General features: G+C 31.8%; 1 protein-coding gene across 4 annotated transcripts in view; it reads left to right on the plus strand.

Annotated features, from left to right (window-relative positions):
- Positions 1-15,464, plus strand: part of Sas-4 (spindle assembly abnormal 4) — a 102,746-nt gene that overhangs the window by 76,531 nt on the left and 10,751 nt on the right. For 2 of the 4 annotated variants that reach the window (XM_085822822.1, XM_085822823.1), the window contains exons 16-20: positions 1,704-1,868; positions 4,655-4,797; positions 6,069-6,312; positions 8,811-8,951; positions 13,492-13,562. In XM_085822822.1, the coding sequence (XP_085678948.1) occupies positions 1,704-1,868; positions 4,655-4,797; positions 6,069-6,312; positions 8,811-8,951; positions 13,492-13,562 (764 nt within the window). The remainder of the gene's footprint in view (positions 1-1,703; positions 1,869-4,654; positions 4,798-6,068; positions 6,313-8,810; positions 8,952-13,491; positions 13,563-15,464) is intronic. The other 2 variants (XR_015042820.1, XM_085822825.1) reach the window with 2 other exon arrangements.

Below are 15,464 nucleotides of genomic sequence, written 5' to 3' on the forward strand. Positions count from 1 at the left end.
TGTTTATTTTTTTATTCCAAAACGTAATCTACTTTCTGGATAGCCCTCGAACATAAATACCCATTTCGAATTCACTTTAGTTACGGCCATGGGATCCAAAAATTCACGAACACTGTTTCACACAATACAGAATAAAGCCAAATACAAAATTTCCAGATTTTTTCCCGATTTCCCCCCCCCTTTTCCGATTAAAGAACCGTAATTTGTCCATTAATATCACATGACATATCCCATGATCTCTCATTTCCTTCACACAAAATAATGCGTAATCGGAACTGAGTACTGCTCACATTATTACCAAAGTGCCAGGTAGTAACCTTTATCGCCTCCAAAATGTTGCCAAACTACCAGTTACCATATTGTAAAGATCAACCGTAGTTTGACATAGCATACTTACATTTATGCATGGATGGATACCTTATTTTCCATGTAGTTGCTGTGGGACTGAGACATTTGTGTAAATGCTGACTTATGCTTGCTGTAAATTCATGAGAATGCAGTTTGATATAGCATACTTTACACTGGCACTTTACATGGAGACTTCATTTTCCATGTCATTACTATGTGACTGGGGCATTTGTGTTAATGCTTACTTAGGCTTGCTCTAATATTGTAAAATATGGTATCTTGGACACAGTGGCACATCATTGCTGTTTGGGCATTTTTATTATTTTTAAGTCTCTAACTACAAAGATGTTCCTTTAGAATTAGGAAGAGGTAAAATCACTGGGTCCTGAGTTTGGATTGTATGGCAGTTGTATGTACTTTAATTAAACATTCTATTATTGCACCATATTCTGTTATTTCCAATTTTAGGAAACATGACTTTAAATCTTCCAGTTCGCAAAGTGTCCGAATGCTTCTTTGCTGTGACTGTAAAAAGTATTTGATAACAGTCATTAATAACAGTCTGTTCTGAAACTTGACTATGAACTGCATTTTATTTCAGGAAGGTTAGTTGTTATTATGTATGTTCCTGATCTTGAGATGATCTCAATCAAAGCTTCAAATTCACCTTGGCCTGTCATTAGTCGAGGCCTGGTGTTCTGGGTCACAGTCCAACTTGACTCAGCTTCATTCTATTGCAAAAATGAATTACATGAAGATGTCTTTATGAAGTAGTAGTAGATTTTCAGAATGATGAGAATATTAAAAGAATGGTGATTTGATGGTTCAGTGTCTAATACACTGCATTTTATGAGATTGTTTTTAAAAAATCTTGTTTCATACTTAAACAAGCATTTCAATCATCACAGTAATCCTGCAAAAACAAATAGTATTCATTATGGAGTGTAGTGTATCATGTATTATTTTCAAATTTTGCTTTTGAATTTATAATTCTTGTAATTATTTGTAGTGTTACTCGTACAGATTATTAGATATCTTAAATCATACAACATTCATAAGTGGAATTCTCATTTAACTGTACAAGTTAATGTGATAGTTTATTTCTTAAATCTGTTTTCTGGTTATCTAAAACTTTCTTTTGAGTGTGAACTGATTGCTTTAATTCTGCTTCTATTTCTTATTTTCGAAAGCATGATATATTATCAGTCTCTGTAGGGAAAAAAGGTTTTCTTTTTCATTTATGTTTTTATTCTGTTTATTCAGTATTGTAAATTTAGTTTAAAAAAATTGTGAAATCCTGTCTCATAATTTTTTATTTTTTAAATTTCAAATATAAATATGTAGATTTTTAATAGGTGGAGGATTTACGGAAGGAACTTAAAAAGCAAAAGATTAAATATAATGAAGATATTCGTAGACTTAAAAATCAGTTGCTTGCTGCAGAAAGAGATAGGGATACGTTTAAATTGGAAAATATAAAGCTCAATGACCAGTGTGAAGATTTACTTATTGCTTTAAAGGTTTGTATAAGAGCATTTAATATTAAATGACATCAATAATGCTTTGAAGTTTTGTGCATTTATATGAATTATTTATTCTTCTGTTCTGCAGTGTGAAACCTAAATGTATCCTATTTTGCATATATTATTTTTTTAATTTGCATAAAGTTTGAAAGTTATCACATTTTCAAAAATTCCTGCAGCTGTTATTATAATAGTAAATATAATAAAAGCCTCAAAAGTTGAAAATGGATTAAAATTAATTGAAAATTGATTTAAGAAATTTAATTTACACTTGTAACCTAACTTTATTTACCATTATTTGCAGGTTATGTTTGTAATGTATTAGTTAATCCAAAGGTCTTGCAAAGTTTTCAAAATATGTATTTTATTACTTTTTAACTAAAGAATAGCACAATTTAAGCATAATTACTCATAGCAGGGTATTTTTTTTAAAATTGAGGTAGGATAATAATAATGTAATGGACATTCTAATTACTTTCATGGCCAATTAAGGGCCTCTAACACTGTGGTAGAAATTTTGCATCAGACGTTTATTTACAAATCGATAAAGGGCAGTCATATGCAGTTAGTGCTTAACAGTGAAAACTCTGCTGTTGAATATGAGAGTATGTATCTAGTGTAGTGATTATTGTTGTATGAAAGTTAATGCCTAGTATAGAATAGATCATTCAGATGAGATATCCCAGTGGATTACATTAAACAGTTATCTGATGCTATAATTAAAGCATGCTTTTTGAACCTGCCAATGATGTTCAACACTATCAGGGGTCCTACAATAATATTAACACATTTTGAATGGTAATAGCAGGAATAAAAATAACAGTAAGTAAATATATTTTTTGGTGTCATTTATCTTAATGATGTTCATGATAATCATTGGCTGCAATAAATCGTTTACAATGCTGCAGAACAAATCAACAAAAGTGTATTTAATATCAGAAGGAGGTGAAGCATAGTCGCACATCAGTTGCATGCCTCATGTTATCCCATGTCCATGGCTTTGTAGCATACACATTGAATGTCTGTAGTAGTCCTAGTACTTCATCCATTATTGTTCTCTTATTGCTACGTTACCCCCCCCCCCTTTTTTTTTTTTTTTTTTTTTTTTTTTTCTTCACCTTTACAGACAGCCACAGTTCCATTCAACAGTTACAGAATTGGAATTGAGTTGGAGATCATGTGGGTATCCTTAGCCCAAAGGGGCAGTTTTGGCTAGAAGGGCTAGTAATTTCGTTTTGCATTGAAAACTTAAATGCGGTGAATCACTTTTCAAGTTGCCATCAAATATTATCTTCCTGTATTGTATTTAAAGGAATTAAATAATGAAGTATCTGCGTAAATGTATGTTAGTTTCTCACATTCTGATAAAACCATGGTACATAGAGCCATCAAATCTTCAATTATGTAATCCTCCACCTGAATATAGGCATTTGAAAGCCCAAATTTGGAATTTATTTTATTATCTATTTCATTTTTTGTAAAACTTTAATGAATTTTTTATTACAAACTCACCAATTTAAACAAGCAATGGCAACACTAAATAGGGGGGGGGGAAAAAAACATTTTTATCTCTAGGGCAGGAGACTGTGTATCGGAAATTCTAAAGCTAGCTATCTTTTAAAATTATTTTGTGATATTGCTGTTGAATTTTATGGTTTAAGTGCAAAGAACATGATATTTAATAAATAAAGGTAACACACAAAATGTTAAAAAAAAAAAGCCCCTCTGGATGTAATATGAATACTGAAGACTTTGTGATTGTTTCCACTTTTTTTTTTTTCTGGAATTGGTGGGTGGGTTATCTGATTATGGCAAAGCACACTAAGGCTATCTGTCTAAGGTGAGGGATGCCATCTTTGAAGACCTTCTAAGGAGAACTGGCTGGCACACATGTTGGCTGTAGCAGAAACTTTACAGTACATTTTCCGTTAACAAAATAGCAAAATTTTCTTTTTGTTTTGTTTAAGTGGTTTCATACCAGATTTAAATAAAATTTTTAAATGTTTTGGTTAAAAGTCTTAGACAGATTAGGAGATTATCAGATTCCAGTTTTTGCCAGTCTGTGATGAATGATATAACACACAATTTAATGCAAAGATGTGAATGATTTTACTGTAGTAATATAAAGCTGTAAAAAATAATTCTTCTTTTCCTAAAACTTCCTTAAAATCTTGTATAGTTCGACCACCTTGCACTTGAGATGGTCAAACTATACTGGCTTTGGAAAAATACAAAAGAAGAAACTACTCTGTATTGCAAATTTTTTAATTTAATAGTATTAATGAACAGTTCTCATTTATATTTGTGTAATGCTTTAAACAGGTCTTATCTCCAGTAACTTTTTCCCCATACAGAACTCCTGGTTTCATATTCATATTTTTAATTTTATTTATATAATTTTTGGTGTTTTATTTTTCAATTATATTTAATTTTGTTTTGTTTAATATTTGCATTCTTGTTCCCCCCAAGACATATGATATTTTAATTTCCCCCCTCCCTGCTTTGCATTATACTTCACAGTCTGAAATATATGTATAATGATGTTTCCCACCATGTTATATTTGTATAATTCTGTTGAATTCAAAAAAATATATTTTTTGAAATAAACTAAATAACTAAATCTTTTAATATGATATAAACTGAGTGACTAAAATAATCTTTTAATTTGTATACATATATATTAGTTCAAAGTAACCATATCTACTGTAAATGTAAACTTTGGCAATATTGTAATAAATATATTTGTGTGCAGTAGCTGTGTTTATATTTTAAAATATTTTCAGGCTAGGAATAAAACAAAGAAAACTGTTACTAATGAAAAAGGTTTGGATGCAGAAAATGCCAACATGAAATATGACTCAAAAATTACAGCGAATGAAAATGGAATTGAAAAAAATACTTTAGATGCTGTAATGGATGATGAAAAGTATTCTAATTTTTTCTCTACTATTTCAGTATCCTCTAAAGTGAAAACTAATAATTGTCAGTTATGATTTTAAGGCATAAAAATAAAGGGTTTCAAAAGAATTTATTTTATATTTTTATTATTACAGTCAAAAGTATTTAATCCAGACGTCCATAATCCGGAATGATCTATAATCCGGACCTCAAAGCTACAAACTTTATGCGCATGCGTAAACACATAATGCGTTTCCGCATGCACATAATACCTTTATGCATGTGCATAATATGTTTATGCATGCACGTTTAATGTATAATGGACGGTATAAGCTAAGCTAAAATTATCTAATTATCTATTTCAGTTAATGTTGCAGATTGCGTCGTTCCTTAATCTTCTAATTGGATCTGGCTTAATATTTTTTGCAGACTGTTAGAGCAATTTTATAAAAGTAAGCTTGAACTTTCGATTATGCCAAAAAGAATTTCCGATTCTGGAGCTGCCAAAGGATCTACAAAGCAAAAGCATGTTTCGATGTCCATCAAACAAAAAGTGGAATTGCTGCGAAACAAACAAAGGATATAAAGGCATATCCTTTGTTTCTCTAACCATTCTGAAATCTGTTTATCAATTTCACGCTGCTCTGGGTCACGGCACGCAATGAACTGGAAGTTGATCTGTCAGCACTATCCTTATCTTCAGGGCAGATTTTTTTATTTTATTCGGCTTATAATTCCTTACTAAATGTAGTATTTCATCTCAATGTACTCCGTCTTTAATATGATTTAAATTAAATTCCTTGTCATTATAAATATTATGAATACACATAAAATAGTTTTCTGGTTGCAGTTTTCTAATTTTGACTATGCATAATGTATGCTTTACGTATGTGCGCGTTGAAAGAAATGTTTAATAAAGTAAACAATAAATATTAAGCTTTTTTTTGTTGATTTTGATACCCTTTAAATCATAATTGCTCTTTATTTCATAAATTATGGTTTTATATTTTTAGTTTTATAATTTCTGCATGCCATCTTACCAGATTTAAACTGACGATCTATAATCCGGAAAAACCGGAACCAATAATCCGGAATCGCCGAAGTCCCGAAGAGTCCGGATTAAAGACTTTTGACTGTATAAGGATTAAATAACTTTTTTTTTATATATATATATATATATATATATATATATATAATGTTGTATGAACTTAAATCCATTTAGTGCGAATACAAGTTATTATTACTTGCGCAATTGCTGCAAAGTTAGTTAATAATATATATATATATATATATATATAGGATTGAGAGTGTTGATCATATGACACATTTTAGAACAGACATGACAAAATTAAAGGTGCATTTCAATTTGAAACCTGAGTATGATGAAGCATTAGCTGAAAGCTCAGAAAATGAAATTGCTGGTATAAGGAATAAATTACAAACATCTGTTTGGGATGAAATTGAAGATGCTGAAGATACAGAGACAAATGCTGCTAATGAAGTTGAAGAGCCCGAGTACAGAGAAATAGAACGCGGGGGCAATGTAAGTGATTTTTAAATTTTTTGTTCCTCTTAGCAACTTTATTTAATTTTTGTCTTTACTGTTATAAACCCAATTTATTAATAGATCTGTAAATCATTCTGTATATTTAAAAAGAAAAAAAAGTGTTGTTCTTATCCGGTAATTTCAAACTGTACATGCAAATACTTGTTTGCCAAACATGCGAATTATAGAAAATATTGTTACTGGTAGATAAGGCTTTCGTGTACACAGAACTGATGGTAGTTTTATAAAATGCATTTCCCCAAAAGAAACAATTAACATTTCTGGAATTTTTCACAAAAGTACTCGCATAGCTCTTCTCCCAGTATGACAGAGCACAATCAGTAGTTACTACTTCAACTACCTACAAACTTAAATGCAAGACTATGTAAAAAGCCTCAAATGCGTAAGCTTTATAAGAGATCTCTTGATAGTCTGATCTAAACTTTGAATTAAACTAATGCTTTCTTTAGTCTTATATAATTTTCCTCTATCCGCCAAGAGATTTCCAGTACCCAAAATTTCTGAAAGGCATACGCAGTCACAATTACATAGCATAAGATTCAGTTACAAAGTGATTGATTCAGTTACATTACATTAGAATCTAACCAAATGGTCACTACTTTTGGCCATTTGGTGACAAGAATTAGTAAAACCATCACTAGCTTGAAGCTCTCTCGCCAGTTTGATGATATAGCCATTTCCCTCAATGTTAAATAGATTTAAGGCTTTAATCCTATTTTTCGGGCGATGCTTTGCATTTCTGAGGCTTTTTATTTTACATTATACAAGAGATACTACAATTTACATATAATTTCATTAAAATCATTTACAAGTATAAAAAACTCATAACAATATGTAACTGATAAACACAAAGATTGAGTCTAAAATGCACAGGAAAAGAACATTCCAAAAATGAATTAAAGGTCACTCTGCTTTTGTAATAGTGTTGTTGCATTAATCAATGAGAATGTCTTAAAGATCTCCATGGTATTTTTAATTACATAAGTTTATAAAATTTGCATCATTGTTTTCAATGAAGTGGGCCATCTCTATACCAGCAAATCACCTGCAAAAAAGGCAAAAATGATGATACTCTCAAAGGATGCTGTTGTCAATGGTTTCAACAGAATACATTCAACACTAAGCTTAACATTCATGAAGGCCACAATAGGACTATACAGGCAACTTCTTAAAAGGTTCATGCAGTAGTTGAGAGCTGGCATTAGTAAATCATCAGCACTGTTATTTACCTTTCAAAGTCCTTTATGCCTGTCTCCTAAAGAAGCAAAAATGCTGGCAAAAGCTGGACTTCATTACTGGCATCTGTTGCAGTGTTTACTTCCTATTTCTGAACAATGACAGCAAAGCTTACACTTGTATGTTGCAACAAAGAAGCTTATGACTGTATGATTATGACTTATGACTGTATGATGTAAGACTTATGACTGTATGATGTAAGACTTATGACTGTATGATGTAAGACTGTATATGTAATATGTGATGTAAGACTGTATATGTATGTATATGTAAGCTTATGACTTATGACTGTATGATGTAAGACTGTATGATTAAGAGATTTCTATTGAAACAGTGGTGGTTTGTTGTTGCAATATTTTTACATATATTTGCATGGATACATTAGGGCATGCTACTGTGTGTCCTCCCATATGCCCCCTTTTTAATTTTATCTTTTGAATATCGAGAGGAGAAAGTTATCTGAATAGTTAAATTTCTAAAGGATATGGTAATAGTAAGAATATAACAAATGAAAAATAATCATGGATAAATTACAAATAAGTATCACAGTAATACTTCTTTAAAAGAAACCTAAATTTCATTATGAATACATAGCAATATTAACATTACTATGCCTGATAGAATTTGAGCCGATATCTGATGGATGTGCAATATGTCCGGCTGAGTTACCTTGAGAAGCCCCAGGGACACCTCACATGAATGAGTCTTGAACACAGTTTCCTAAAGGGACATCGGAGGAATGAAGGCAAAGAGGGGCAAACAAAAGATCCAGATACTGAAGATCGAACACATCAACACTAGATAAGATTATGATGAGCTGAAACAGAAGTAAGGTGAAGTCACATGTTTGAAAATTTTGTTAAGGGTAATAACATCTGCCATGTTCAAGTAGCTTAACAAAGAATCTGCACAAAATGTGCTTCAAATAATAACTGCAAAGGAAAATAAAATGGATGAAATGCCAATACGAAAGTAGAAATACAGACAATACACTGAATAAAAATAAAAATAATCAAGGAAATACAATTTCCCAGTAAACTGGCCTCAGAGGAAAGAACTCCATACAAAAGAATTATGTGAAATTATTTTTTAAATTTTCAGAACTTAATACTAGGGGGGGGGGAATATGCAATGAAACACAGTGTGTGATTCATGTGAGTCAAAACCTTTTACACTCAAATGTATAGTTTTATAGTTGTTCATATATTTTAAATTAATAGGTACTTCTTTTCTTCTAGATAGAAAGAATATATCACTCAGGAGATAAAGAAATTATTTATGGTAATGGATCACGAAAATTTTTCGATGCAAGTACTGGCATCACAAAAGTGGAGCTGTATAATGGAGATGTAAAAGAAATTTTCCCAGATAAAAGCGAAGTAGGTTGAATAGTTGATACAGTAATTTTTTAAAATATCACATACACCTGTGTAATATCTGCATTTTTTTACCAAAATTTGCGGTAAAAATGAAAGTTGCTGACATTATGTGAACTGTTCAGAACATGGAACAGAAAGTGGACATGCAGTAGGAAGATTTACAAGCAACTGTAATTTAAATACTATACCATAATTCTTAATTCTTACCTTTACAATATACCAGTATATGTCATTAACACCAGATTAGAAAACAGAAAAAAAAAAATATTCTTTTAAATTGAAAAATCTTTATGCTGTTTTATTCATTTCTTAATTTTTTTAATCATGCTTTTTTTTTTTAATATTTTTTTACATAGAAATTTAATATTCTATAATTTTACAAAATTTACAAAATTACATTTCTGCATTAATTTTGTCATTTAAATGATAAGAATTTTTTTCATTTGTTCTTTGCCTCAAAGATTTTATGTTCTGTTTGCGAAGTAATAATATATTTCAAATCTTTCTATTTTCTATTTAAAAAATAGTGAAATGCTTATAATATAGTAAATCTTTCTGAAATGCTTCAATTCAAAATTAATCCTGTCATATGATTTTTATATAATGCAGATGATTCACTTGTGTAATGATTAAAGTGAAATTGAAGTCTTTAACTTATTAGTATTGAATAGTTTTAAAGCCAAGATTTTTATTTCCTTAGTAGTAAAGCAATATTGTGTCCATGTTTTGAGAATCAATACATCTGTATAAGTTTTGTATCTAATGTCAATAGTATATGCCCACTGCTTCTCATTACCACTAACTAATATACACTGGTGTGCAGAAATTAAGGACGAAGTCGAAAAATTAGCATATCAGCTGAACGAAGAGGCAGAGCGGACAGAAAGACCAATTAGGAGATTAAGTAAGGTGATGTACGGTAGCACATGCACAGATATGCAGGTAGACGTAATAGGGGAATGTCTGAGTAGTATAAAGCATGTTGTCAGTGTAAGATCAGTATTTTTGGCAAAGAGATTGCACGCCGTATAGCAGTTAAAATCACACCGAGTTGCTGCCTCAGCGAGAAATGGCGAATAATCAATCTGTTAGACGACATCTGGATGCTTTTACCCAAGGTCGAATCGTTGGGAAGTTGGAGGAAGGCCACAGTGTGACAAGTGTGGCTGCAGAGTTCGGAATTGCTCACAGCATCGTTTCACGACTTTGGAGACAATTTCAAACTACAGGAACAGCTATCCGGGGGTTTAGTAGTGGTCGTCCACGAGGAACCACACCCGCAGATGAGACCGGTATATTGCCTTACAGGCCAGAAGAAACAGGCGGCAAACAGCGGGAGAAATCGCTAGACACATGACACAGGCGACTGGACGACCGATATCGCGTTTTACCGTGGCCAGAAGACTGCACGGTGGTGGTCTGTTTGCACGACGCCCTGTACGGTGTGTACCTCTAACGCCTGCCCATCGGAGAAGGCGTTCTCTGTGGTGCCGGGAACACCGGAATTGGAGAGACAATGAATGGGGACGAGTACTCTTTAAAGATGAAAGCAGATTCAGTCTGAGTAGCGATTCTCATCACATATTCATCTGGAGAGAGCGGGGAAGCCGCAATCATCCCTCGAACATCATTGAAAGGGACAGGTATGGAGGTGGCGGTGTTCTCGTTTGGGGAGGCATCATGCTTGGTAGTCGTACAGAGCTTCACATCTTAGACGCAGGTTCAGTCAACGGGACCCGTTATTGTAACGAGATTCTTCTTCCATATGTGCATCTTTTTAGAGGCGCTATGGGTCCGCAGTTCCTTTTTATGGATGACAATGCACCATGTCATCGCACAGTAGCTGCCGAACAGCTCTTAGAGAGTGAGGATATTAAACATATGGATTGGCCGGCACGATCTCCGGATCTCAATCCCATCGAGCATGTATGGGATTTTCTAGGCAGACGCTTGGCAGCTCGTACCTTACCACCAGTACCGATTCCGGAGCTTCGATTGGCGCTGCAAGACGAATGGGTAGCAATGCCTCAACAACTCATTGACACCCTCATTCTCAGCATGGACAGACGCTGTGAAATCTGCCTAGCAGTCAGGGAAGATCATATCCCCTATTAAAGACCGGATGTTTCTTGCTGGACACCCATCCCAGGGATGTTTCGGCCTTCAGTCGCATTGCGCTCCATGCTACTTTTTCAATGAAGCTTCTTTATATCCCTCTCATTTCTCTTTTAGTAAGTGTTGCTTACATTACTCATATCGTTACGTATTGGGGATCTTACGGTATTAAATGTGTTGATTTGGAAAGCTTTTGTACAAAGTTATATTGAAAAAACCGTCTCGTCCTTAATTTTTGCACACCAGTGTATACTGTAAATATGTGTATTTATTATTACCGAATTATACATATCCCTTTTGCACCACTTTAATTGTGTGTATTTCAGTTATGCAATGCCAAAAGTAGAGAATTATATAAATTGACCCTAAATGCTGGTATATTTTAATGCACCAGTTCCATTGCCATCTTTCTATGCCAGATAGAATTTTTCATTGTGTGTAAAAAAATTCTTTTAATGTATATTATTTCTCTTGTTGATTCTTGTTTTAAAATTATTTATGACATATTTTAAGTTGCCTTATTGTTCTTTAATGCTTTTATTGTTTACTCTTATTTTATATGTTTTTAGTAGCTTCATCTGTTTTTTGGTATTTGGTTTTTACTCTGCAGAAAGAAGTGTTAGAAATCATCAGATTACTTTAAAAAATAAATAAATAAATTAGAATTTTTTGTATATTTAATTTTTCTATGATTATTTAAATTAGCATGTTACATTCTTCCAAACCTAATGATAAAAAATAACTAGCCAGTTTCCTGTATCTGTTCCTTAGTTCACATTTTTTTTAGCTTCTGATGTATGCTTTCCTATTATTTATCTATATGTTGCATTTGTTTATCTAGGAATGCATAGTTAGTGCTGCTATTTTCTTTCTTATAAAAAATAATGTGCATTAAAATTGCAATGACAAGAAAGATGTAAGATAACCATATTTTGTAATTTTTTTTAATGTAAGGTTGAGATGATTAAAATTTCGGTAGTTTGGAATATATAGAGATTAGTTTCATACATAACCATCATGGGTAACAAAAACTGTAAGTTTAAATTCAGTGGAATAGCTTCTGGATGGCAACTTGAAATCTTAGAGGCCATGAATTTTCAATCTTTGCCATAGTTCTTTTTTTTTTTTTTTTTTTTTTTTTTTTTTGTATTTTGTTGTTGTCATTGTTGTGCCCATAACATGGACCTGATATCACAAATCTGGTGAATATACACTGAGTACAAAAGTTGAACATGCTTTATATCGAAGAAATATGAGATGCTGTATGCACTGCAACCATGCATTGTTGTGTAAGTATATGGCTTAAGGAGACCTTGAAAACAGAGACAAGCACACAGCTGTGCGATAGGATGTTGATTAGAGTAACAGGTGTGTCTTAAATGTGAGCACGACTAATAGCCAATGGTGTCTATAGTGTAATTTCCAAATGTCGGTATGATGATCATAATTTTCCAAAAACTCAAGTCAGTTCTCCTAGTTCTGCGTGCAATAGTGAGATTTATCTGTAAAGATGATACGCCATTCTTGAGGATAAGTGAATTTTGTTTTATTCCTTCAATGCACCTATGCTACCCTGTGCTATCCGTTAAAAGTAGCTGAAACAATATCCGCCTTGCAAGTCATCTATAATGCTGCAGCTGATGTTACACCATTTCTTTCTAGACATTTCCTTGTGTTATAAACTAAAATTCTTGAGCTAGGCTTTGTATTGTAGCTACATGATCTGTATTAACTGTTCTTGCAAGATGTGTTATCCTGTCAGGGTTTGATGTTTCAGAATCATTTTGATCTTGCTTATCATTCTGTTCTTCACTTTTGGAATCATCAGTTCCATATTTGCATGATCTTTGCATCATGATTTTGCATCATGATTTGCATGATGAGTTGCTGCTGATTTTGCTTTTCATCAAAATGGGAGGCAGTTTCATGGCAATATAATATGCAGTCATAGTATGCTATGGTTTTCCTGTGATCAGATTTGGACATATGCTGATTTTAATTCGCTGATACAAGACATACTTTAAGCTGCTTTTGATGTTCCTCACACAAGACAGACCATTGAATTATGAGCAAACTTGTTTCTTATACATGAAAAACCATCTACTGCTTTCTTAATGTGTGACATTACTAGTACCAGTAATTTGCACATATGCTTAGCATTTTCATGTCATAATGCTGAGAGTAAAGTATCAAGCATTCTAAATTTTATTTTTTATAAGCTACAGTTTTAAGTTACTGTTATTTAATGATAATAAATGGTTTGGTCATCTTTAAGAAAAAAAACACAGGAAAACCACTATATTTCTTTTCTTTTCTTTTTTTTTTTTTTTTTTTTTTTTTTTGTTATTAGTTCCATATATATATATAACAGACTTTTATTATAATTTGAATACTGCAGTTATTAATCCCATGTAATATTTTTAAGATTTATAGATTTGCCGATGGAATCATTGAGAAAACTTTACCTGATGGTTTAGAAATTACAGAACTTCATGAGTAAGTTTTTTTTTTTTTTTTTTTTTTTTTTTACTTTTGTTCTTACTACTGATTCTCATTTTTTTCCTTTGCATTTTTGTAATACATTGGAAGATTATAATTTTAGTATGTAATTAAATTACACCATATGTATATAGATCTATAAATATATGAGTACTAGAGAAAAATGTTGAGACTGAGTAGCTTTCTGAATTTTTATTTGTATTATAATTATATATCATATCATTATGTCGAATTGTAATACTAATTTCATTTTTAACTTTCCCCCTTTTTTTAATTTTTCAGTGTAGTTTTAAAAACAGTAAAATATAGCCTCATATTTATTTATTTACAGTTAAGTGCAATTAAGTAAATACTTTTTCAACAAACTCTCATAAATGTATAATGTTTATATATAAGATAGGGTTGTACTTAGGTAGCAGTATGTGACTCGCGTATTATAATTAAATATGATCCCATTCTATTGTATAAATTAAATCTTGTTGATATAAACCTATTATAGTTGCTGCTGTTGATATTTACAAATTTTGATTATTCTTGGCACTATAATTCAACAATGTTTCAAAAATTCCAAACTTGTTTGCTTCAGCCTAAAAAGCATTTAAATGTTTTTGTTGACCTGTATATATTTTAGAAAAATTTAATCTTTTTTTATTATAATTTAATCATATTTGTATTATTATATATCACATGCGCTAGTTTTCAAAATTATCATTACATGCTTAGAAGTACTGATTTCTCAAAAATTATTGGATTAAAATTAAATAAAGTTACTATACATAGCATCACAATGTATAAATACAAACTGAGACACTGAGTTTTAACCCTCTGACAATGGGTTCGAATTAATAAAAGTGTAAAAAAAAAATCATATCTTTTTTTCCTGAAAAACTTATCGCAGTTGAAATCCCAGTTTCTGCCAACAGGAGCATTCCCTGTTTATATTCAGAATGGTAAACACATTATTCCCTGATTCCCCATTTGGAGGGTTAAAAGCAGTTACCCAAAACTGTAACATGAAAAAAATAAAATAAAAATAATATTAATGATTAAAAATTTTTGGAAAAAATGAATACTTTGGTGGCAAATGTAGACTTCAAGATTAAAAATGAATGTGGCCTATACAAATGTGTGATAATAAGATTTTAAGCCCTCAATGAGGTGGTTAATCAGAGGTTTGCAGAAATTATGACAGTGTTGCCATAACACTGTGTTTCTCATAAACTCTGTATGAAATTCTGCATTCCAACTAGAAATTTGGCTCCCCATTTTATTCATTTGATGCATTTAACCTTTTAACTGTCAAGTTATTTTGATGATTTGGGTACACAAATTGTCAAATTTTTTTATTGCAAAAACCAAATGTTTAGTACAAAATAAAATATTCTTAAGTAGTTAAAAATTGATATTTTGACGTACATGAGTAAAATTTTTAAAGTTTTGTAGCCACTGCATATTTTTTTTGAGGCAGCTGTCACTCAGCATGGCAGTTGCAAAGTTCGCTTCTAGTGGAGCATTATTTTCTAAAAATAGAAAAAAATTAACTATTTTCTAAAACATAAATAAATATAAGTGAATACCTATTAGTAGTTCAGTAATTCAGTCTTATGTGGTACAACTGGAAACACTTTTCCAAGCACAAACCAACTCCACAATCACTACACCAGAATCGTGATTCCTTCCTTATCTTTTCCCCATTTTTATCCTTTTTCGAACAACACACTTTGCACTGTCTTGTAGGCTCACGTTTCGCAGGAATAGGAGGAAAATGGGATATAAAATGTCGTTCAGTAAGACGGGCAGGGTTATCTATTGTAGGTGGTCTGCCAACATTCTTTTGTCCAGAAGCTGCATCATCATATTTATGTGAAAGCTCTTCTGCAACTTGGATTCAAAATTCTA

The sequence above is a fragment of the Stegodyphus dumicola genome, chromosome 8 (genome assembly GCF_044657685.1).
Source record: "Stegodyphus dumicola isolate Sdum_Otavi_A_Nest chromosome 8, ASM4465768v1".
Classification (NCBI taxonomy): domain Eukaryota; kingdom Metazoa; phylum Arthropoda; class Arachnida; order Araneae; family Eresidae; genus Stegodyphus; species Stegodyphus dumicola.